Here is a 24562-nt window from a genome sequence, read left to right on the forward strand (position 1 = left end):
GGCACAGCAGGTAAAGCCACCACTTGCAATGCTGGCATCCCATATGGGTGCTAGTGCATGTCCCAGCTATTCCATTTCTGACTCAGCTCCTTGCTAATGGCCTGGGAAAACAGTGGAAGATGGGCCACGTCCTAGGGCCCCTGCACCCACGTTGGGGAAGCTCCTGGCTCTTGGCTTTGGTCTGGTCCATCCCTGGTGTTGTGACCATTTGGGGAGTGAACTAGTGTATGGAAGATCTTTCTCTCTCTCCTTCTCTCTAACTCTGCCTTTCAAGTAAATAAGATAAATCTTTAAAAAAAGAAGAAGAAAAATTCTGAGATACGATTAATGTATATAGGAAATTTCCATGTCTTTCACTTAAAAGGACAAATGCTTTAGGAGTATCTTACTAAGAAGCAATTCTGTGTTAATTTACAAACCTTTATTGTAGATATATTTTTTATTTTAATAGGTTTTCAGTTACTTGTCATTCTTGCTTGTCTGTGTTAGGAAAGTTTTTGGTTATTTTCTTTAGAGTAGCTTATTCCCCTATCAGTTGAAAGGCTTATTGAGTCACTATTCAGAGAAACTGATCTGGGGTCAGTGTTTGTCTTAAGATTTTTTTTTCTTTTTTGTATCTTTAAATTGTATCTAGTATGTGTTTAACCTTATTATAGATTAAAAATATTTTTGATGAATGAACTTTTCTTTTAAGTTATGTCTGAATGATTACTATTTTGGGATGATATTGAATTAAAACTTCAGATAAATATCTGCTTTTTTTAAATAGCCTGGATCTAAAAAATCAGCAAATGGATCTGATGATAAAGCCAGCTGCAAGGAGTCAAAGACAGGAAACCTGGACCCATTATCTTGCATAAGTAAGTTTTCCAAATCTGTGCTCCAGATAAATTTGTAAATTTTTATCTCCAGAAAGCTCCCTACTCCCGTTTTTTTAACAGATTCATTTTTTAGTCCTATGTTGAAATGTGTGTTTTATTAAATATAGGCACTGCAGATCTTCATAAGATGTATCCTACGCCACCATCATTGGAACAACATATTATGGGATTTTCCCCAATGAATATGAATAATAAAGAATATGGTAGTATGGATACAACACCTGGAGGAACTGTTCTAGAAGGAAATAGTTCTAGTATAGGAGCACAGTTCAAAATTGAGGTTGATGAGGGATTCTGTAGCCCAAAACCTTCTGAAATTAAAGTAAGTATTTTTCTAGAAAAATAATTTACTTCCTATATTTTCTTGTAGAATTAATTTGTATTTGTATTCAAAAATCCTTTCATAGTAATTCTAGTTTTGTTGTTAAGAAATATGAGGACTGAATTGTGTGACACTAATAAGAATGCATTTAAGTAAAGAATAAAATTACCTACATTTTATTTATTTATATAAGGAGAACAGATTTCATGTATTTCATATAGATAGTCTTAAAAATATGTAACAATTCCCACTCTCCCTTTCTGCCTCCTTGCTTCTTCCTTTCTTATTTTTCTTTTAATTTTTGTAGTAAGATACTTTCAGTTTACTTTATAATCACACTAAATAAAGAATTCAACAGGTAGAAAGTAGAAAGATGTTGTTCTTCAAGAGTATAGATAAGGGCTATAGACAATAATCAGATCTCCAGATGTCAGTTTCACTCATATACATGACTTGGTTTTGTATGCAAAAATTTTACCTTACCACTACATTTTACCTTAAGAATGGGAAAAAGCTGAAATGAATTTGGCTTTTTGTTGATTTTTTTCCCTCCGAATGCTGAGATACTCAAAATCCATGATTTTTACTTGTAGGATTTTTCTTATGTTTATAAACCTGAAAATTGTCAAGTTCTAGTGGGATGTTCCATGTTTGCACCCCTGAAAACTCTACCAAGCCAATGTCTGCCCCCTATCAAATTGCCAGAAGAGTGTATTTACCGTCAAAGTTGGACTGTTGGAAAATTGGAATTGCTTCCTTCAGGGCCTACAATGCCATTCATCAAAGAGGGGTATGATTCTATTATTATTTAGATTATTATAGTATATGAACTGTTATAACTTTTTATTCATAGATAGGCTGAAAAAAGGATATTGGTTTTTGAAAGTTCTAAAAATTTTCTGGTTAATTGATTATAATGGTAATAGTTGGATATGGTTAAATTGTTAGAAAACTTTAAGAGCATTATGCTTAAATATCTGTCTTCAGAAGCATATTTTCTTTTGATTTACAGTTCAGACTTACCCCCTTTTGTTCGTTTGCTATATTGTCCACATGTTTTACATTTAGTCACCTAGAGTGTATGTATTAACTAGAAATACTTAGGTCTTAATTGTTCTTTTAGTTTTTGTACTGATTGTCCTCTATTATAGTTTGCAGTATTACAAAAACATTTGAGATGCTTTTATTTTATATTTCACAATACTTATTTAATATCTGTATGTAATTTTCTCTTTTGCCCTGTGGCAATAGTGATGGAAGTAATTTGGATCAAGAATACGGCCCTGCTTACACACCTCAAACGCATACTTCCTTTGGGATGCCTCCTAGCAGTGCACCTCCTAGTAATAGTGGAGCAGGAATCCTTCCTTCTCCATCCACCCCTAGGTTTCCAACTCCAAGGACTCCAAGGACTCCTCGGACTCCTCGTGGAGCTGGTGGACCTGCCAGTGCTCAAGGCTCAGTCAAATATGAGAATTCAGACTTATATTCACCAGCTTCCACCCCATCCACATGCAGACCCCTCAATTCTGTTGAACCTGCAACTGTTCCTTCCATCCCTGAAGCACACAGTCTTTATGTAAACCTCATCCTTTCAGAATCAGTTATGAATTTGTTTAAAGACTGCAACTTTGATAGTTGCTGTATCTGTGTTTGCAACATGAATATTAAGGGTGCCGATGTTGGAGTTTACATTCCAGATCCAACGCAGGAAGCACAGTATAGGTGTACCTGCGGCTTCAGTGCAGTCATGAACAGAAAATTTGGAAACAATTCAGGATTATTTCTTGAAGATGAACTAGATATCATAGGACGCAACACAGACTGTGGCAAAGAAGCAGAAAAACGTTTTGAAGCTCTCAGGGCTACTTCTGCAGAACACGTTAATGGAGGACTAAAGGAATCTGAAAAGTTTCCTGATGAGTTAATATTATTGCTGCAAGATCAGTGCACTAATTTATTTTCACCCTTTGGAGCAGCAGACCAAGATCCTTTCCCCAAAATTGGTGTAGTGAGCAACTGGGTACGTGTTGAAGAGCGGGACTGTTGCAATGATTGCTACCTTGCATTAGAACATGGGCGTCAGTTCATGGATAATATGTCAGGAGGAAAAGTTGATGAAGCACTTGTGAAAAGTTCATGCTTACACCCATGGTCCAAAAGAAATGGTAAGTATGCTCACAGAGTACTTTTATTTTGGCTTATTTTCTTTTACTTGTATGACTTTGCTTTTGTTTCTTAGTTAATAGAGATGCTTTAATATTGGGCTTTAAACCCTTCTAAGGATATCTATTTTTTTTTTTTAAGATTTATTTATTTATTTATTTGAGAGGTAGAGTTACAGATGGAGGCGGGAGAGAGACAGAGAGAACGCATGTGCTTCCGTCTGCTGGTTCTCTCCCCAAATGGCTGCAACAGCTGAAGCTGGGCTGGTCTGAAGCCAGGAGCCAGGAACTTCGGGTCCCCATGTGGATGCAGGGACCCAAGCAGTTGGGCCGTCTTCCCCTGCTTTCCCAGGCCATTAGCAGAGAGCTGGATCAGAAGTAGAGCAGCCAGACACAAACTGGTGCCCATATGGGTTGCGGGCGCTACAGGTGGAGGCTTGGCCCACTATGCCACAGCGCTGGTCCCAGGATGACATGTTTAGAGGCAGTTTCTTAGCTGTTGAAATAAAAGTTTGGTTATTATAAACCTGCAATTATGCAGAAATATAGACAACACTTTGCACATATTAATTAGCAGAAAATTGCTAGTTGTTTGCTCTATTCAACAGTGTTTCATTTACTGAATATTGAGCACCTTGTGTGTGCCACCCACAATATTAAACATTCACTGTTGAACAAAGTAGACATTGCTTACTCTTTTTTTTTTAAGGATTTATCTATTTATCTGAGTTAGTGGGAGACGGGGAGAGAGAGAGAGAGAGAGAGAGAGAGAGAGAGAGAGATGGATGGATCGATCTTCCATCCACTGGTTCACTTCGCAGATGGGAGAGAGAGAGAAAGAGATCTTTGATCTGCTGGCTCACTTCCCAGATGTCCACAACAGCCAGGGCTGAGTCATGCTGAAGCCAGGATCTTTTTCCAGGTTTCCTGCATGGGTGGCAGTGGCCCAAACACTTGGGCCGTCTTCTGCTGCTTTTTCCAGGCTGTTAGCAGAGAAGCTGGTCAACAGTGGTGCAACCAGAACATAACCCAGCTCGCTTATGGGATACCATCATCACAGGTGGTGACTTTACTCACTGTGCCATGATGCCAGTACCTCCTTACCCTTTTGAGTGCATAATTTAGTGAAAACAGATGGTAAAGAAGAAGTTGATCATTTATTGCTTAGTGACACAGTGCGTTGAAGAAAAGATAAGATTAGAAAGTAGAAAATAATAAATGACACTACAATTTTAGATATATGCTCAGAGAAGATATTTCTGAGGAGGAAGAGCATTTGAATAAACTAGAAAATGTGAGCTATGTGGTTAATTGAAGAAAGAGTATTTCAGGCAATGTAGGGTACAAAGATTTGAGGGAGTAAAGTGCTTGATATAGTTGAGGAACTTTAAGAAGGCTATTGTTGCTAGAGTGTATTGGTTAATAGGCAAAAATGATAGGGCATGAAATCTCCAGTGGTGGCCAAACACCAAAATGATGTATGGTCTTTAGAAATGTAAGACTTTTGTAGTTTATTCCAAGTGTGATGTGAAGCTGTTGAACAGTTTTGAAGAAAGAAACAACATGGTCCTTTTTCTGTTTATTTTTAAAGTGGTAACTCTTGAGATATTATGGAAAGTAGCCTGGGAGTTGGAGATTGTGAAGGTGACAGTAGAAGCAGGTGTATCAGTTGAAAGGCTTTTTCAGTAGTCCAGGGAAAAGATGATGCCTGCTTTGACAAGATTGGAAGCATCAGAGGTTTGTATTAGATTGTAGTTATATATAAAATTTTTTTTTTGACAGGCAGACTGGACAGCGAGAGAGAGAGACAGAGAGAAAGGTCTTCCTTTGCCGTTGGTTTACCCTCCAATGGCCGCCGCGGCTGGTGCGCTGCAGCCGGCGCACCGCGCTGATCCGATGGCAGGAGCCAGGTACTTATCCTGGTCTCCCATGGGGTGCAGGGCCCAAGGACCTGGGCCATCCTCCACTGCACTCCCTGGCCACAGCAGAGAGCTGGCCTGGAAGAGGGGCAACCGGGACAGAATCCGGCGCCCCGACCGGGACTGGAACCCAGTGTGCTGTGAGCCTCGGCACCGGCCTGAGCAATATGATCTTAAACAAATTAATTTCACATAGTGAGTTTTCATTTGTATTAATGAAGTAAAACTAGTACTTGACCTTTGTAGCATAATAAAGATCTGATTAATTAATTCATGTTAAACGTGGTGCTTACCACTTAGTAAGCCCTGATTTAATATAAACTACTATTATTATTAAAGTTATGAATTACATATTTTTGTCTTAGGTGTGGCCAATCCACATTTTAAAAAAGTTTCCATTTCTACTGATTAACTTTTTAAACTTTAAGTCATCGATTAACATATACAGAAAGTTAGCTACTTTCAAAATGTGGCTTTTGTGAGAATCTATGTTCCTAAGAAGTGTATATCATGTAGCTTTTATTTGGGGTTGGTGTTTGGTGCAGTGGTGAGTATGCTGTTAAGATGGTTGCAATCTGTATTGGAGTAGTTGGGTTCAAGTGCCAGCTCCAAGTTCTGCATCCAGCTTCCTGTTAATGCACATCTTTGGAGGCAGCAGTGATCATTCAAATAGCATGAGAGATGCAGATTGAATTCTGGGCTCCTGGCTTTGCCTGTCCCTGTCCTAGCTATCGTGGACATTTGGGAATTAAGCCAGTTGATAGAAGATCTGTCTCTCTGCCTTGTAAATAAATAAATGAGTAAATAAATAAATATTTTTTAAAAACTTATTTGGTTTTTGTGTCATTTGCTAATTCAGTCATTTTTTAACATATATGAAAGACTTTGCCTGGTATTTTGGAAACTGTGAGGATATTCTACCCTTAAACTGCTTACTAACTACTAGGGGAACTAAAACTGTAATGCAAGTTTGGAAGAATTAGAGATAATCCAAATGTTCATCCAGAAGAGAATTGATAGTATGATAGTACAGATGGAATATTATTTAAGATCCAAAAATGTATAAAGTTATATGTAGGGGTCAGTGTTACGGTATAGTGGATAAAGTTGCCGACTGCAACACAGGCATCCCATATGGTGTCCCGGCTGCTCCTATTCTGATCCAGCTCCCTGCTGATGGTGTGGGAAAAGCAGTCAGAGATGACCCAAATGCTTGGTGCCCCTGCTACCCACATGGGAGATTCAGATGAGGCAGCTGGCTTGGGATCAGCTCAGCTTCAGCTGTTGTGGCCATTTGGGGGATGAACCAACAATTGGAAGACCTTTCTGTTTCTATCTCTGTCCCTGTCTCTTTGTAACTCAAATAAATAATCTTAAAAATTTACATGTAGGGGACAGCACTGTGGTTTAGTAGGTTAAGCCTCTACTTGTGGCACCAGTATCCCTTGGGGTGCTGGTTCAAGTTCTGGCTGCTCCATTTCTAATTCATCTCTCTGCTAATGGCTGGGAAAATAGTGGAAGATGGCCCAAGTCCTTGGGCCCCTGTACCCATGTGGGAGACCTGGAGGGAGCTCTTAGTTCCTGGCTTCAGCCTGCCCTAGCCCTGGCTGTGGTGGCCATTTGGGGAGTAAACGAGCAGATAGAAGATCTCTATCTGTCTCTCCCTCTCTGTCTGTAACTGCCTCTCAAATAAATAAGTCTTGAAAATAAAGTTATATGTAACAAATAATTGAATCTCAGTACTTTGGTGGAAGAAGAAAGAATACATCCCAGAAGATAATAATTTATAATAATATATCTTTTAAAAGTATTGCTTTTGGGCTGGCGCCACGGCTCACTAGGCTGATTCTCCGCCTGTGGCGCCGGCACTCCGGGTTCTAGTCCCGGTTGGGGTGCCAGTTCTGGCCCTGTTGCTCCTCTTCCAGTCCAGCTCTCTGCTGTGGCCCGGGAGTGCAGTGGAGGATGGCCCAAGTGTTTGGGTCCTGCACCCGTATGGGAGACCAGGAGGAAGCACCTGGCTCCTGGCTTCGGATCGGTGCAGCGCTGGCTGTAACGGCCATTTGGCGGGTGAACCAATGGAAGGAAGACCTTTCTCTCTGTGTCTCTCTCACTGTCTAATTCTGCCTGTCCAAAAAAAAAAAAAAAAAAAAAAAAGTATTGCTTTTGATTAACTTCTGAAATAAGCAAAGCTAAATGTAATTATATGTGTATAAAATTAAAGTTGTTGCTTAATTCTTGAAATTTTGCGTGTGTCCAGAACTCACTGAGGGACAAAAATAGAAGCACTCATGATTATTTTTGTAATATTTTAGTTCTTGGGTAGTGAGATCACATTATTATTAATATTAAAGGATATTTAAAAAGGAAAAGATATAAATACATGTGATGTTTTTAAAAAGGGCATGATTATTATTATAAGACGTATATAGTGGTTAAGAACATAGGCAGGCAGCTGGCACAGTGGCATAGTGGGCTGAGCTTCTGCCTGTGGCCCTGGCATCCCATATGGGCGCCAGTTCAAGTCCTGGCTACTCCACTTCTGTTCCAGCTCTTTGCTATGGCCTGGGAAAACAGTAGAAGATGGCCCAAGGCCTTGTGTCCCTGTACCCACGTGGGAGACCTGGAAGAAGCTCTTGGCTCCTGGCTTCAGATAGGCCCAACTCCGGCTGTTGCAGCTGTTTAGGGAGTGAACCAGCAGATGGAATACTTCTCCCTCTCTCTCTCTCTCTCTGCATCTCTCTAACTCTGCCTTTCAAATAAATAAATCTTTTTAAAAAAATAGAAAAAAAACTTGAATTTCATTAAAAACTTAAAAAAGAACTTAAGCAGGCTATGAAATCAGATTGTTTGGGTTTAAAATATTACTCTACCATTGTCTGTTTCCTGTGACCTTAAGGATGTCATTTAGCTTCTCTACCCCAGTTTCTTTTTTTTTTTTTTTTTTTAACTTTTATTTAACAAATACAAATTTCCAAAGTACAGCTTATGGATTACAATGGCTCTCCCCACCCCCCCATAGTTTCCTTCCCACCTGTAACCCTCGCCTCTCCTGTTCCCTCTCCCATTCACATCAAGATTCATTTTTAAGTATCTTTATATACAGAAGATCATTTTATATTAAGTAAAGATTTCAACAGTTTGCACCCACACAGAAACACAAAGTGTAAAATACTGTTTGGGTGCTAGTTATGGCATTAATTCAAAATACAACACATTAAGGACAGAGATCCTACATGGGGAGTAAGTGCACAGTGACATCCTGTTGTTGACTTAACAAATTGACACTCTTGTTTATGGTGTCAGTAATCTCCCTAGGCTCTTGTCATGAGTTGCCAAGGCTATGGAAGCCTTTTGAGTTTGCCAACTCCGATCTTATTTAGACAAGGTCAGAGTCAAAGTGGAAGTTCTCTTAAAACAGGATCAATAATAGATTTATGTATTACTGTGTTGAGCAGATTGATTGACTTAATTTATATAAAATAGCAGTGCTTGGTACACAGTGAAACTCAAATATTTGTAGTAATGTTAACGTTGGCAGTAGCATTGGTGGTATGCTTTAATTATTAGTATTGTTTTTCAAACAGACTTACTTGCCAAATACTAGAAAATACTGAGCTTTATCCAGTGTACATTTTTTATAAGTAAACACTGATATAAATAGAAAGCTCTGTAAAAATAAGCATTAATTTTATTCTAAAAATTGTCAAGAATAAATGAAAACAAAATTCTCTTTATATTCCAATTAAGAATTTTCACATAAAAATGCAAGAAAATATAAATGCTCAAAGTGGGAATAGTTTCACTAAATTGTAGCAGCATTGTGACCAAGTGGCAAGGTCTTATATTAAGGCCCTGTGGCCTAATTGTTCCCTCGTGTTGACCAGATACCATCTTCTCACTATAAAATTGCAAATCTCCCTTTATATTCTCTGTTCTGTTCTTTTTGCTTTTCCCCCTATTACTTGCTTGTTACTTTCCAAGTGTGCTATATAATATATCGATTAGTGTCTTTTTGCTAAGCATAGTCCTGTGAATTCTCTGTAAGATGAAAGGTTTTTGTTGATATTTCAAGCACTTAGAAAAGTACCTGGCATATAGGAGATTATTGAGATACTGAAATATTTATTTGAATGAATTTAAAAGTCTACAAAGTATGTTTTGTAAATTCTAATGACAATATTTATTTTGTACAAGATAGATAAAGCTTTGTCCTGATTGTAAAGGTACATACTTGCTGAACAAAAATTAATTTAGACTGAACAGGGGCCAGCGTTGTGGTGTATTGGGTAAGGCCACCAGCTTCCTGCTAATGGCCTGGGAAAAGCAACGCAAGATGGCTTAAGTGTTTGGGCCCCTGCCATCCACATGGGAGACCCAGATGAAGATCTTAGCTCCAGGCTTTGGCCTGGTCCAGCTCTAGCCATTGTGGCCATCTGGGTAGTGAACCAGCAGATGGGAGGTCCCTGTCTCTCATCCCTCTCTCCCTGTTTCTCCCCTAACCCTCTCTTTGTAACTCTGACTTTCAAATAAATAAATCTTTTTAAAAAATCTAAATAGTGTAGAAAAGTAAAAGCAAAAATTGGAGCCGGCACTGTGGCGTAGCAAGTAAAGGCGCCGTCTGCAGTGCCAGCGTCCCATATGGGCGCCGGTTCGAGTCCTGGCTGCTCCACTTCCAATCCAGCTCTCTGCTATGGCCTGGGAAAGCAGTGTAAGGTGGCCTAAATCCTTGGGCCCCTGCACCCGTGTGGGAGACCTGGAAGAAGCTCCTGTCTCCTGGCTTCGGATCGGTGCAGCTCCAATGTGGCCAATTAGGGAGTGAACCAGCCGATGAAAGATCTTCCTCCCTCCCTCCCTCCTTCGCTCTCTCTCTGCCTCTCCTCCTCTCTCTCTGTAACTTTCAAATAAATAAACAAAAATTTTAAAAAAAGAAAAAATTGCTCCAATTTCTGCCCATCCTCGCCATCATATCACCTCTTGATTTGTCTTTTTTAAAACAGTTTTGTAGAGCCGGTGCCGTGGCTCAATAGGCTAATCCTCCACCTTGCGGCGCCGGCACACCGGGTTCTAGTCCCGGTCGGGGCGCCGGATTCTGTCCCGGTTGCCCCTCTTCCAGGCCAGCTCTCTGCTGTGGCCAGGGAGTGCAGTGGAGGATGGCCCAGGTGCTTGGGCCCTGCACCCCATGGGAGACCAGGAAAAAGCACCTGGATCCTGGCTCCTGCCATCGGATCAGCGCGGTGCGCCGGCTGCAGCGGCGGCCATTGGAAGGTGAACCAACAGCAAGGGAAGACCTTTCTCTCTCTGTCTCTCTCTCTCACTGTCCACTCTGCCTATCAAAAAAATAAATTAAAAAAAAAAAGAAAAAGAAACTGCTTTAAAAAAAAAAAAAAACAGTTTTGTAAACACACCATACATTTCAGCCATTTAAATATCCAATTGAATGGTTTAAATATTCAGAGTTGGACAGGTATCACCATAATTGATATTAGAACATACTCATGCTAATTAGCAGTCATTCCCTTTTCCCCTACTGTTCTCCCTCCCAGTCTTCATTGACTGGCTTTTTTCACTTAGCATTATGCTTTTTAAGTTTTATCCATGCTATAGCATGTATTAATATTTTATTGCCAAATATTATTTATTGTATAGTTATACCCTATGTTGTTAATCATGTTGTTAATCCATTCATCAGTTGATGGACATTTGGGTTGTTTGCATTTTTTGACTATTATAAGTAATGCTTCTGTGAATATCTCTGTATAAGTTTTTAAGTAAACATATGTTTTCATTACTGTTAGGTGGACTCGCTGGGTCATATATCTCTGTAACCTTTTAAGGGATTGCCAGACTTTTTTTAATACAGCTGTGCTATTCTACGTTCCCACTTGCAATGTATGAGGGTTCTGCTTTTTCCAAACCCTCATCAACACTTGTCAATATGTCTCTCTCTTCCCTCCACCCCCTTTGTTTTTTTGAGAGGTGGAGAATCAGATGGAGAGAATGCTCCCATCCACTGGTTAACTCGTTATGCCAACAACCACCCAGGGTGAGCAAGAGTTAGGAGCTGGGAGCTCAATCTTTGTGTCCCATGGGTGGCAGGAAACTAACTACTTGAACCATTACTTAACTATCTCCCAGAGTCTCCATTGACAGGAATGTGGACTCAAGAGCTGGAGAAAGACAGATACTCCAGTACAGGATGTGGTGTCTTAACTGCTTAGCCAAAGACCTGCCTCTGTATGTCTTGTTGATTATAGTTGTCATAGTGGTTACGAAACAGTATCTTATTGTTGTTTTGATTTGATTTTCCCTGATTACTAGTGATGTTGAGCATATTTTCAAGATTTATTTTTGTTTCTTTGAAAAGCCTTGTGATGGAGGGGTGAGGTTTTTTTTTCTCCCCTACTGGTTCACTCCCCAAATGGCTGTGATAGCTGGGACTGGGCCAAGCTGAAATCAGGACCCCAGAGATTTATCTGGGTCTCCCACATGGATGGTAGGGGCCAAAATATTTGGGCCATCTTCTTTTTATTTTTTTTAAGAGATTTATTTATTTATATGAAAGGCAGAATTACAGAGAGGGGGAGAGAGAGAAAGAGACAGGTCTTCCCTCTGCTGGTTTTCTCCCCAGATGACTGCAACGGCTGAAGCTTCGCTGATCCGAAGCCAGGAGCTTCGTCTGGCTCCCATGTGCATGCAGTGGCCCAAGGACTTGGGCCATCTTTTACTACTTTCCCAGGCCATTGCAGAAAGCTGGATCGGAAGTGGAGCAGCTGGGACTCCAACTGGTGCCCATATGGGATGGTGGCACTGCAGGTGGAAATTTTACCCACTGCGTCACATGGCTGGCCCCTGGGCCATCTTCTGATGCTTTTTCCAGGTCATTAGCAGAGCGGTAGATCAGAAATGGAGCAACTGGCACGCATAATGGCATGCTGGCTGTTGGCATCTCAAGTAACAACTTAACCGACTGTTCTACCATTCTGGCCTCCATGTTATTCATTTGTTTATTGTGCTTTTGTATCTTCTCTGAAGAAATATCTTTTTAGATCTTTAGTTTTTCTTTCTTTCTTTTTTTTTTAAGATTTATCTTATTTATTTGAAAAACAGTTGAAGATTCAGTCCCCAAATGGCCACAGTGGCCATAGCCGAGCCAATCTGGAGCCAGGAGCCAGGAGCCTTCTCTTGGTCTCCCACGTGGGTACAGGGGCCCAAGGACGTGGGCCATCCTCTGCTGCTTTCTCAGGCACATGAGTGGGGATCTCGGTCAGAAGTGGAGCAGCTGGGACTCAAACCAATATCCATATGGGATGCTGGCACTGTAGGCCAGTGCTTTAACCTGCTGTGCCACAACACCAGCCCCTTTAGCTCATTTTTTATGTGTTTTACTACCGAATTGTAAGAGTTCCTTATAAGGATTAAAAAAAAAAAAGACCCTTAGGAGATATATGATTTATAAATATTTTCTCCTATTTTGGGGGTTGTGTTTTTACTTTCTTTCTTGATGGTAATCTTTGAAGCACAAAAGTTTTTAATTTTTCTGAAGTACAATTTTTTTTCTTATTGCTTGTTTTTTTGGTCTCATATCTCAAAGACATGTCCCTAGTTCAGTTTCATGAAAGTTTATTCCTATATTTTTTTCTAAGAGTTTTGTAATTCTAGTTCTTATTTAAGTCCATTATCCGTTTTAATTAATTTTTATACATAATGTGTGGGAAGGTTTCAAATTCATTCTTTTGAGTGTGACTATCCATTAGACTGATTATCTCCCCATTAAGTTGTGTTGGCACCTTTGTCATAAATCAGCTGATCATGAATTAGAGGTTTGATTTCTGGATGCTCCGTTCTTTTGTATTAATTTATTTGTTTACTCTTGAAGATCCTTATATATCCACATATTTCATATGTATATGAAATTGTTTTTCATTCATGTCTCAGGTTTTGTAGATAATTATTTTTCTTCCTTAGTCCTTAGGTTTTTCTTCATGTCAGTCTTTCCTTGCCATCATTATAGAATACCTGAAGACATAAATAGGAATTTGTTTATTTAGTATTCTCAGCAGCTAGTACAGTTCATGCGCTATAGATCTTCAATAAATATTTTAGTGCTCAATAAATATTTTATTTATTGAGTAGGAAAAATGTCTGTCAGAATCACACTGACTTAAAATACAAATTTCTGAACCTCATTCAGATCAGGATTTCTTGGAGTTAAGCTCCACATACGTGTTTACAAAACTCCTATGTGATGATAATAAATAACTGTACTCATTGATAATGTTTTCTAGACTTTGTTTTATGTTCTTCTAGTTGTGTAAAATATATTCCATATAGAATTTTACAGCCTGTTTTCATTTACCACTATGTTAGGTATTAGTCTATGTCAAATAGTTTTGTTACCACTTTAATGACTCAGTGATATTGGTATAGTTATATATACAATAGTTTATATGTCATAGTTATTAAACATTGTATTTGTGTTTAGTCCAATATTTAGTTATAGGCAGTTAAAGCCTGCAATGGTTAAATAATTAGAGTTGAATGGTTTGATGTAATAGTATGCTTGGACAAGTTTAATGGTACTGAAACCATTCCAGGGGCCATATGAATTATATCAATATCATCTAGTGATTTTTCTTTTTAGCCATTTGACAGTTATGAGCAGTACCTTCCACACTTATTTATCTATGGATAATAGAATACATTTTAGCAATGTGAGTGACTTTATCTGTTATTATTCAAGTTATCTGTTATTATTCAAGGTAGACAGTTTTTACAGTCTACCTTTTCCCCAAAATTAAACTTTAATCATTATAACCAGCCTAATGTATGTGATGATTTTACCATAGTGATTATTTAATTAAGGGACATGACTTACAACTCATGTCACTGTGAATCAAATTTTTTTCTGGTAAATTATCTGTCTTAATCAAAATAAGTGTAAAAACAAAGACATTTGTTTGCTTAGTTCATAGTTTATAAGCCAATTAATCAGCTAATTAATGAATTTTTGAAGATGACTTACAGTCTTTTTTGTGTTCTGGTTGTAAGTATCTAGAAGAATCATTTCTATAGATAATTTTTTTGTAGAACTTAACACAGTTCTCTATATAAGCAGAGTTTTAATGTTGATGATAGAGAGCTGAATTTCCCTAAATGTATTTCTTATTAAAGCTCTTGTGTATATTGGTAATAGCAATTCTTATTTACTTTTCTTTAAAATGCTTGTAGATGTGAGTATGCAGTGCTCACAGGATATACTTCGAATGCTCCTCTCTCTTCAGCCAGTTCTTCAGGATGCTATTCAGAAAAAAAGAACAATTAGACCTTGGGGGGTTCAAGGTCCTCTGACTTGGCAACAGTTTCATAAAATGGCTGGTCGAGGTTCTTATGGTAAGTTATTTATAGTGATGTGTGATGATTGATTGATATCAGTCCTCAGATTTTCTGTGCCTAACTAGAATAAGTACAATGATAGTCTTCTGAAATATTTTTGTGTGTTATGTTTTAATTAAGGACATTATACTTTGTGGTCTAACTCCAGTCCTAGGCTTTTTTGAACATTTCCAACATTCAATTTATTGAATTCTCCAACCTGTCTTCAAAAGGAGTAACTTCACTTGCATCCTTTTTTACAAATTGGACTTCCCAGTAAGATTTTATATGAAAAAAGGGTCATACTTCTAAAATTGTTTAAAAAGCTAAGTATTTCTATTGTTGTAAACTCTCATTTTAGAAAATTCAATTAAAAGTGGGTCAGGGGCAAGCAGTTGACACAGCCATTAAATGGTGCTGTTTGCAAGGCTGGTGTTCTGGCTTAATGGTTAAGCCTCTGCCTACAGTGCCAGCATCCCATATGGCATTGAGTCCTGGCTGCTCCACTTCTGATTCAGCTTCCTGCTAATGCACCTGGGAAAGCAGAGGAAGATGGCCCAAGTGCTTGGGCCCCTGCCACACACATGGGAGACCAGGAAGAAGCTCCTGGCTTCAGCCTCGCACTGCCCTGGCTATTGGAGCTATCTGGGTAACGAACCAGCAGTTGGGAGATCCTTCTCTCCTCTGTCTGTCTGTCTGTCTCTCTCTCTCTAATTCTGCCTTTCAAATAATAATATATCTTTAAAAAAAAAAAAAAAGAAGAAGATGCTGCTTGGGACTCCCACATCCCATTTCAGAATGCTGAGTGTGATTTCTGGCTCTACTTCTGATCTACCTTCCTGCTATTGCCCATACTAGGCAGCAGCAGATGGCTCAAGTTCTTGTGTCGCTGCTGCCCACACAGGAGACTCAGATTCAGACTCTTTAGTTCCAGGCTCCTGGCATTGGTCTGATACAGCTCTGGCTGTAGACCTTTAGGGATTGAATCATTTGTTGGATGTTCTTTCTCCATCTGTTTCTGTCTTTCTTGTTTCAAGTAAATAAAAATAAAGTTTAAAATATAATAAAAATAGATATGAAAAGAGGGCATAGCATTAGTAATTAAAAGCACGGTTCCTTCCCACCAATTAAGTCCCTGTTTCCCCACTCCATGTTCGAGTAGGTGCTGAGTAGGCATCTGAACAATGGTTATTTCATTTAGCTTGAGAGACTGCATGGTACAGACAGTGAGGGTAGATTTCGTAGATTCATATCCCTCTTCTGCCACTTCTTTCTTAGCTGTTGCCTTCTAAAGGTAGATGAGTAATAGTATCTGCTTTATATGTTATTTTGTGAGGACTAAGTGAGTTAGTACTATATATATAAAGAGCTTTGGACATAATGTACATAGCAAGCATTATATTTGTTTGCTATTGTTAATTTCAGTTTGTTTTTTTCTTTTGAGATTGAGCATCTTTTTTTAATGTAAGGGGTATTTCTATTTTTATAAACTTCATTCATGTCCTTTGCATATTTTTCTTAGGTTGGCATTTTCTTTTTTTAACAAAAATTACTTTGTTGTATTAAGAAAAAATATAAGCTCGATCCTCTTAAGTTTTTAAATATACAATACAATAAATATAATATTGTTGACTCATTTACTATTTACAGCAGATGTTGTTGGCTATTTTCTTATGTATTTGTAGGTCTCCTTTTCTGGGATATGGAAATGAACCTTTTATCACATGCATTCTAAGTCCTCTTCATTTGGCTTTATTTATAAAGTGTAATGTTTCATGCCAGAATTTAAATTTATATGATCCTGTTTATAATTTTTTAATGGATAGGTTTATGTTATGATTAGATGTTCCACCATTCAAATTTATTAAAAGTAAAGTAAAATTCTCTTCCCATGCTTTCTTGATGTATTTCTCTATTTTTTTAAAGATTTATTTATTTATCTGAGAGGCAGAGTTTCAGAGAGAGCGAGGGAGAGACGGAAAGATCTTCCACCTGCTGGCCCACTCCCCAAATGGCCGCAATGGCTGGAGGTGGGCTGATCCAAAGCCAGGAGCTTCTTCCAGGTCTCCCACGTGGTTATGGGGCCAAAGCACTTGCACCATCTTCTGCTTTCCCAGGCCACAGCAGAGAGCCTGATTGGAAGAGGAGCAGCCAGGACAGGAACTGGTGCTCACTTGGGATGCTGTTGCTATAGGCAGAAGGCTAGCCTACTAAGCCACATTGCTGGCTCCTCTTGATATATTTCTGGATTTTTCACTCAAATTGATTTTTAAAAGAGATTTATTTATTTATTTGAAAGAGTCATAGAGAGGCAGAGAAAGAGAGGGAGGGAGGGAGGGAGGGAGGAGTTGTGGGGGAGAGAGAGAGAGAGAGATGTCTTCCATCTGCTGGTTCATTCCCTAGATGGCCACAACGGCCAGAGCTGTGCCCATCGAAGCCAGGAGCTGGGAGTTTCTTTTGGATCTTCCTTACTGGTGCAGGAGCCCAAGGACTCGGGCCATCTCCTTCTGCTTTCCCAGGCCATAGCAGAGAGCTGGATTGGAAGTAGAGCAGCTGGGACACAAACCAGCATCCATAGGAGATGCTGGCATTGCAGGTGGCAGCCCTACCCACTGCATCACAGTACCAGCTCCTCAGATTGTTTTTTTAGTTTAAATTAAGGTACTCAGATATGTTTTATAAAAGCCATTTGATGGGGCTGGCTGGCACAGTGGGTTAAAACCCCAGCCTGCAATGCCTGCATCCCATATGCGTGCCAATTCAAGTCCTGGCTGCTCCACTTCCAATCCAGCTATTTGCTATGGCCTGAGAAAGCAGTAGAAGATGGCCCAACTCTTTGGGCCCTGGCACCAGCGTGGGAGACCCGATAGAATTTCCTGGCTCCTGGCTTCACATCAGTTAAGTTCTGGCCGCCTAGGTCATTTGGGGAGTGAACCAGTGGAATGGAGTACTTTCTCTCTCTCTCTCTCTCTCTCTCTCTCTCTCTCTCTCTCTCTGGCTCTACCTCTCTTTGTAACTTTTTTTTTTTTTTAAAGATTATATTTATTTATTTGAGAGGTAGAGTTACAGACAATGAAAGGGAGAGACAGAGAGAAATGTCTTCCTTCCATTGGTTCACTTCCCAAATGACCACAATGGCTGGAGCAGCGCCGATCTGAAGCCAGGAGCCAGGTGCTTCTTCCTGGTCTCCCATGCAGGTGCAGGGGCCCAGCACTTGGGCCATCTTCTACTGCTTTCCTAGGCCACAGCAGAGAGTTGGATTGCAAGAGGAGCAGCCGGGACTAGAACCGGCACCCATATGGGATGCCAGTGCCGCTGGAGGAGGATTAACCTACTGTGCCACGGCACCAGCCCCTTTAACTCTATCAAATAAGTAAAATAAATTTTTTTTATAAAAAGGACCGTTTGAGAAATTCTTAACTGGAAAAGTCTCAGTCTCTGGGTTTAAGTATTTTTTCTTTAAATTGAGTATTTTTACTAATAATTACTTCACTAACTTTTGACATTTAAATAAAAAGATAATCTTTTCTTAAGTGTTTTCTTAAAATATGTCTTTTTAACTAGGAACTGATGAATCTCCAGAACCACTGCCAATCCCCACGTTTTTGTTGGGTTATGATTATGATTTTCTGGTGCTTTCTCCATTTGCTCTCCCTTATTGGGAGAGACTTATGCTGGAACCCTATGGATCTCAAAGAGATATAGCCTATGTTGTACTGTGTCCAGAAAATGAAGCCTTGTTAAATGGAGCCAAAAGCTTTTTTAGAGATCTTACTGCAATATATGAGGTAGGTATTGTTTAAAAAAAAAAAAAAAAGTGGCATTTTAAAACTACCTTATGATCTGTATGCTTATATGGAAAGTATAGTGGGAAGTTTCAGTGAATGGGGCAGAGTAATGATGATGTCAGACCAGGTGTTTACTTCTAACACTAGCCAGTTAAATCCTTTGGCAGTTCTAACTCAGTCTCTTGGCTAGTTTTGTGTAGAAATCTGTTTTTGGGGAAAAACATTGAAGGCATATATGAGGATACTTCAGAAATTTTATGTAAAAATGAAATTAAAAGTTGTTTATTTTGGGGTAAAAATTGTGCAATTCTTGTGTTTGCAGGATCTTCAAAAAGTTCACAGAAAATATATTATTATGAAAAATGTATATTTCAAAATTTTTTGCATGAAAAATAAACTTAACCTTTCCACTCCATTTTTCCATGAAAATTTTGAAATACCCTTATATATTTTATTTAAAGTAACCATGTCTAAAACAATTTAAAGCATTGTTAAATAGCTAGGAGAAAAAAATTAACCTCTGTAAAATTTCTCGTACTGATTCTATGGGACGGGTTGGGGAGGGTCTGGCTCACGAGCCATATAAAGCCTGTGAAATCATTTGGTTTGGCCCTGCTGAAGGCAACCAGAGGCAGCACTTGAAATTCAGTAAATCTCTTAAGTTAGAATTTTCATGTTGTATCCATCTCTGTGCACAATGATTGTATACTTTAAGAATTACGCATAGGACATAAGGTTTTACTGTATTGCAACTTTTTTCCACAAATATATGAAAATCCAGTCTGTACATTTTTAGTTTCTTTAACTGAATTTGTTAGTGTATACTAGTTTAGTTTCCTTGTAAGTTTCTTTTTAATACCAGTGGATCTGCTGTATATGTTTTATAAATAAACATTCCCCAAGGAGTGTTAATTAAATACAAGTCCTAAAAAATCCTCCCAGCAAGAAGTTCCATAATTAAATAGATTTGGGAAAATCTTGTGTATTATATTGAACTTTCAGTGATTCACAGTAAATTTCCTACTCCCGTGTTATAAACTTATTTGTCATTGAGCTTCTTAGAAAATTTGGTGGCCCACAGAACTAGAGGGAGAGCTGGGAGAAACTGTATTTCAATACCAAATTTTAATTTACATTGAATATGTATTTATATACATGAATTGGCATAGATGTATGGCTATAACAAAAAATGACTGCTTTTTGCATCATTCTTTATTCTGTAAACTTTGATTATTCAGAGTAAATGGTTTTAGTGCAGTATTATTATTTAGATACTTTTTCATTAGGGGTGTCTAAGTTTTCACAAAATTTAATGAATCTCTAAAGGAAGAAGACTAGTGGTGCCATTTCACTACTGATATTGTTATATAAAATGCTCATTATAAATAAGATTATTTAAAATAGCATAAATGCTTTAATATACTAAATACTGTAGTACATTGACTTTTTTGCTTTCTGTATGTATATTTATAGTCCTGTCGATTAGGTCAACATAGACCGATTTCTCGACTGTTGACGGATGGGATCATGAGAGTTGGATCTACTGCATCAAAGAAACTATCAGAAAAGTTGGTAGCAGAATGGTTTTCTCAGGCAGCTGATGGTAACAATGAAGCATTTTCTAAGCTCAAACTTTATGCACAAGTCTGCAGATATGACCTAGGTATTCAATTTGTTTTTATTCTGTAAGACCAGTATTAGCCAAGTGTGGCCTTGTCCACCAGCTATTTTCATAAATAAAATTGTAATTTGATCACAGTTATCTTCCTTTATTTGCATATTGTCTGTTTTTGTGCTACAAATTTAGAGCTGAGCAGATGTAACCGACAGTGTGGGTTGTGAGGCCAAAAGTACTTATTATCTGAATCCTTACAGAGAGAGTTTACTAATCCCTCATGTAGGGTTCCTATCAGGCAGGAGGAAATTTTATTTAAAGACTATTTTCTATGCTTTTGTAGGATCTAATGTTTTAAGTTATAGAATTCTTGATTTGCTAATAGTTTTAGAAATAAAATAATTTGTAGCTAACCTCTGTAACACCAAGACATAGTTTTCTTGTGTGTGTGTAGCTAAGAAAATGACCAAGTACTTTAGACTTGCTTATAATATCATTGAGCGTCCTTTAGACTTAATCCACAGAGATGCAGAACCAAATTAATTCAGAGGCATTTGGCATTCCAATAATTTGAACCTTATGATAACATTCTACCATTTTACCATTTTGGGTTTTAATTAGCTATTGGTGTAGAAAATATTTTTTCAACTTGTGGTTTAGGAGCCTTTTTAATGATTTGATGGGAATTTGCTACATAATATTTATTGCATTTAATTAGTTGCATCTAGAAAATGTAATTTTATTTTATTTCATGGTAATCATTTATTTAATTTGCATGAAAAAGCTGGTTTACTTTTACAATTCCGTTTTCAATTTCTAGGTGAAAATAAGCTAGTTGATACTAAATTGTTAGCAGGCAGTTTAGGGAGAGTAATTACCAAGAAAGTATAAATTAGATTATTATTTTATTCATAAAGAATTTGAAAAAGAACTAACCAGTGAAATAAAGAATTTAAATACCCTTCCTGTTTTTATCTTTAGGTCCTTATCTTGCTTCGCAGCCACTGGACAGCTCTCTGCTTTCCCAGCCAAATTTAGTTACCCCTCCAAGTCAGTCTTTGATTACACCATCTCAGATGGCAAGTACTGGAAATACTAATACTCCATCAGCCACCCTAGCATCTGCAGCAAGCAGCACTATGACTGTGACTTCAGGGGTTGCACTGCCTACTTCGGTTGCAACAGCTAATTCGACTTTGACCACAACTTCATCTTCTTCATCCTCCAGTTTGAATAGTGGAGCATCATCAAATAAACTACCTTCATTTCCACCCTTTGGCAGTATGAGCAGTAGTGCTACAGGGTCCATGTCTGCACAAGCAAGTGCAGTTCAGAATGGCCAGCTAGGGGGGCAGCAGTCATCAACTCTACAGACAGCTGGGATTTCTGGAGAGTCATCTTCGCTTCCTACTCAGCCACATCCTGATGTGTCTGAAAGGTATCTTTAAAAACACTGATTTTTGCACAAATATAAAAACTATGATTCTTAATTTTTTCTAAATATGAGTTATGAGCATTTTCAGTATCTGCTAAATGGGGTGTAATGTGATATAATATGCATACATTGTGCTTTATGTAATGCTTCCAAGTTTTGTTTTCCTTTTTTTAAAGGTTTATTTATTTGTAAGTCAGAGTTACACAGAGAGAGAAGGAGAGGCAGAGAGAGAGAGAGAGAGAGAGAGAGAGAGAGAGGGAGGTCGTCCATCTGCTGGTTTACTCCCCAACTGGCTACAACGGCCAGAGCTGCGCCAATCCAAAGCTAGGAGCCAGGAACACTTCTGGCTCACCCATGTGGGTGCAGGGGCCCAAGAATTTGGGCCGTCTTCTACTGCTTTCCCAGACCATAGCAGAGAGCTGGATTGGAAGTGGAGGAGCTGGGACTTGAACTGGCCCATATGGGAGGCTGGCACTGGAGGCGGCAGCTTGACCCACTACACCAAAGCCCTGGCCCCTCCAAGTTTTTTTTATAATGACCATAGTGATGACATTTCTCATTCCCTTTTTTTAAAAAGATTGATTTGTTTATTTGAAAGGCAGAGTTAGAAGGGGAGACAGAGCTCCTCTGTCTGCTTGTTCACGCCCCGTATGGCTGCAATGTCCAGGGCTTAGCCACGCTGAAGCCAGGAGCCTGAACTCCATCTTGGTCTTCCTCATGGTAGGAGCCCAAGTACTTGAGTCATCTTTTGCTGCATTTCCAGGCATATCACCAGGAAGCTGGATCAGAAGTAGAGCAACGGACTCAAACCAGTGCTCATATGGGATACTGGCATCACATGTGGCAATTTAACCTTGACGCTACAACACCGGCCCCTCTCAGTCCTTTTATGATGAAAGTATTGAGTGAACTTCCCTTTTAGTTTATAAATTTGGTTAGGCTGAGCATTGTTAAACCTGTCATCTATCCAGGATACAGTTGTTCGCAGAGTTATACTCATATACATCGATAAAAAAGCAGACTATTCCCTATATTAATCCAGCCATCTTAAACATCTAAACAGATTCGAAGTTTAAAAAAAATTAGCCATCAAATAATGTAACTGGTTTACCATTGAAATTACGAAGTATGAAATGTAGTAGAACATTGAATAGATCTGGGAATCTGGTTTTCTTTCTTTCTTTCTTCCTTCCTTTCTTTCTTTCTTCTCTTCCCCCCCCCCTTTTTTTTTTTTTTTTTGAAGATTTATTTGAAAGAGTTAGAGAGAGGGAAAGATAGATCTCCCATCCATTGATTTACTCCCTGGATGGCCATAACGGTCAGGGATGAGCCAGGCTGAAGCTGGGAGCCAGGAGCTTTATCCAGGTCTCCTACATGGGTGGCAGGGGCCTAAGCGGTTGGGCCATCTTCTGCTGTCTTCCCAGGTCACCAGTAGGGAACTGGAGAGGAAGTGCAGCATCTGGGACTCACCTGGCACCCATATAGGATGCTGGCGCTCCAGGTGGTAGCGTTACCTGTAGAACTTGGTTTCTTTCTGATCTTGATTTAGCCAATTTTGTGATTTGGGGCTGCTACTGAGATAGGTCTTAGACAGAGGACCAGTTTTATCCTTTATGCACTAAACTCTCATTTCAGATATACTGCAGTTTTAAGAATTTTATTTCTATTTTCTTCTTATGCTAGTACGTATGTATGTATGTATGGTTCACTGATACTTCCCACCAAAAACAAAAAAAGGGATGGGGGATCAAGAGCCTGCTTTTGAATGCACTCCCAGCAATACAGTACAAGTTTTTGTCTTACTTCTACTTCATATTTTAGCACGATGGATCGAGATAAAGTGGGAATCCCCACAGATGGTGATTCACATGCAATTACCTATCCACCTGCAATTGTTGTTTATATAATCGATCCTTTTACCTATGAAAATAAAGATGAAGGCACTAACTCTTCTAATGTGTGGACTTTGGGACTACTTCGATGCTTCTTGGAAATGGTCCAAACTCTTCCTCCACATATTAAGAGTACTGTTTCTGTACAGGTAAGATTGATAAATATTGTGAGTTAAATATTTGTAAAACAGTTTGCTGTTTGAAAGATACTATTTTTCTGTTTTCAAATTGGTGTTCTGAAAGCCAAGTTCTATTATTGATTTAACTTTAAGTGATATAGATGTTAGCTATGTTGTAATAACATACCTGATGTAAAATATAAAATTCTTGATGATATGATATGTTGTAAAACATGAATTTTACAATCATACCACAATAATAATGAGAAGTAAAAATTGCATATAGTATATAGTATGTTAAATACTGGTCCTGTGTTAACCTTTTAATCCAGTGTTTAAATTCATAAGCCTAAGCAGGTAAACGTAGCATGGACCTGTATAAACTGGAGTTCTAAATAGGGCAGATTACAAGTAAAATTAGGAGGAATTTAACCATTTTATTATATAGAATACAGTAATACTAGTTAGTTGTACTCAGTATTTATTAATGTAATTGTTGTGTTGACACTTTTGAAAGTTTTTATAAAGTTCTTTAGTACAGGACCCACTGGCAAAATGGACTTTTATAAAACTCTGTAATAGATAAGAGAATATAATTCTTTAGATTATCATTTAAATATACTGGTAAAGGGTTCTTAGAGTTTAATTTCTTTTATTCTTTATTGGAAATCTAATATTTGTTATATTTGCCTATGCTTAGATTGTTCCTTGTCAGTACCTGTTACAACCTGTGAAGCATGAAGATAGGCAAATCTATACCCAGCATTTAAAATCCCTGGCTTTTTCGGCCTTTACCCAGTGTCGGAGACCACTTCCAACATCAACCAATGTGAAAACACTGACTGGCTTCGGTCCAGGTTTAGCCATGGAAACTGCTCTGAAAAGTCCTGATGTAAGTATATTTTCTATGACCAAAGTTACTGAATGATTACACATTTTATGATTTTGTGAAAAACTAAGTAGGATTTTTAATTTAGCTCTCATTCTCTAAAGATTTATAATTGGGTATATTCCTAAAATTTTATAGTGTCATATTTAGCACCTTCGTTTTTTA

General features: G+C 38.5%; 1 protein-coding gene across 6 annotated transcripts in view; it reads left to right on the forward strand.

Annotated features, from left to right (window-relative positions):
* MED13 (mediator complex subunit 13) overlaps positions 1-24562 on the forward strand; it is a 114977-nt gene that overhangs the window by 70098 nt on the left and 20317 nt on the right. For 5 of the 6 annotated variants that reach the window (XR_011383550.1, XR_007911285.2, XM_051824707.2 and 2 more), the window contains 10 exons: positions 770-860; positions 989-1203; positions 1797-1993; positions 2455-3371; positions 14516-14677; positions 18224-18447; positions 19921-20110; positions 21044-21500; positions 23319-23538; positions 24209-24400. Coding sequence is in view for 4 of the 6 variants with exons in the window: in XM_051824707.2 (XP_051680667.2) it covers positions 770-860; positions 989-1203; positions 1797-1993; positions 2455-3371; positions 14516-14677; positions 18224-18447; positions 19921-20110; positions 21044-21500; positions 23319-23538; positions 24209-24400 (2865 nt within the window). In the remaining 2 variants the exon portion in view is untranslated. The remainder of the gene's footprint in view (positions 1-769; positions 861-988; positions 1204-1796; positions 1994-2454; positions 3372-14515; positions 14678-18223; positions 18448-19920; positions 20111-21043; positions 21501-23318; positions 23539-24208; positions 24401-24562) is intronic. The other variant, XM_051824708.2, reaches the window with a different exon arrangement.

This window comes from Oryctolagus cuniculus, chromosome 17 (assembly GCF_964237555.1).
Source record: "Oryctolagus cuniculus chromosome 17, mOryCun1.1, whole genome shotgun sequence".
Lineage (NCBI taxonomy): Eukaryota > Metazoa > Chordata > Mammalia > Lagomorpha > Leporidae > Oryctolagus > Oryctolagus cuniculus.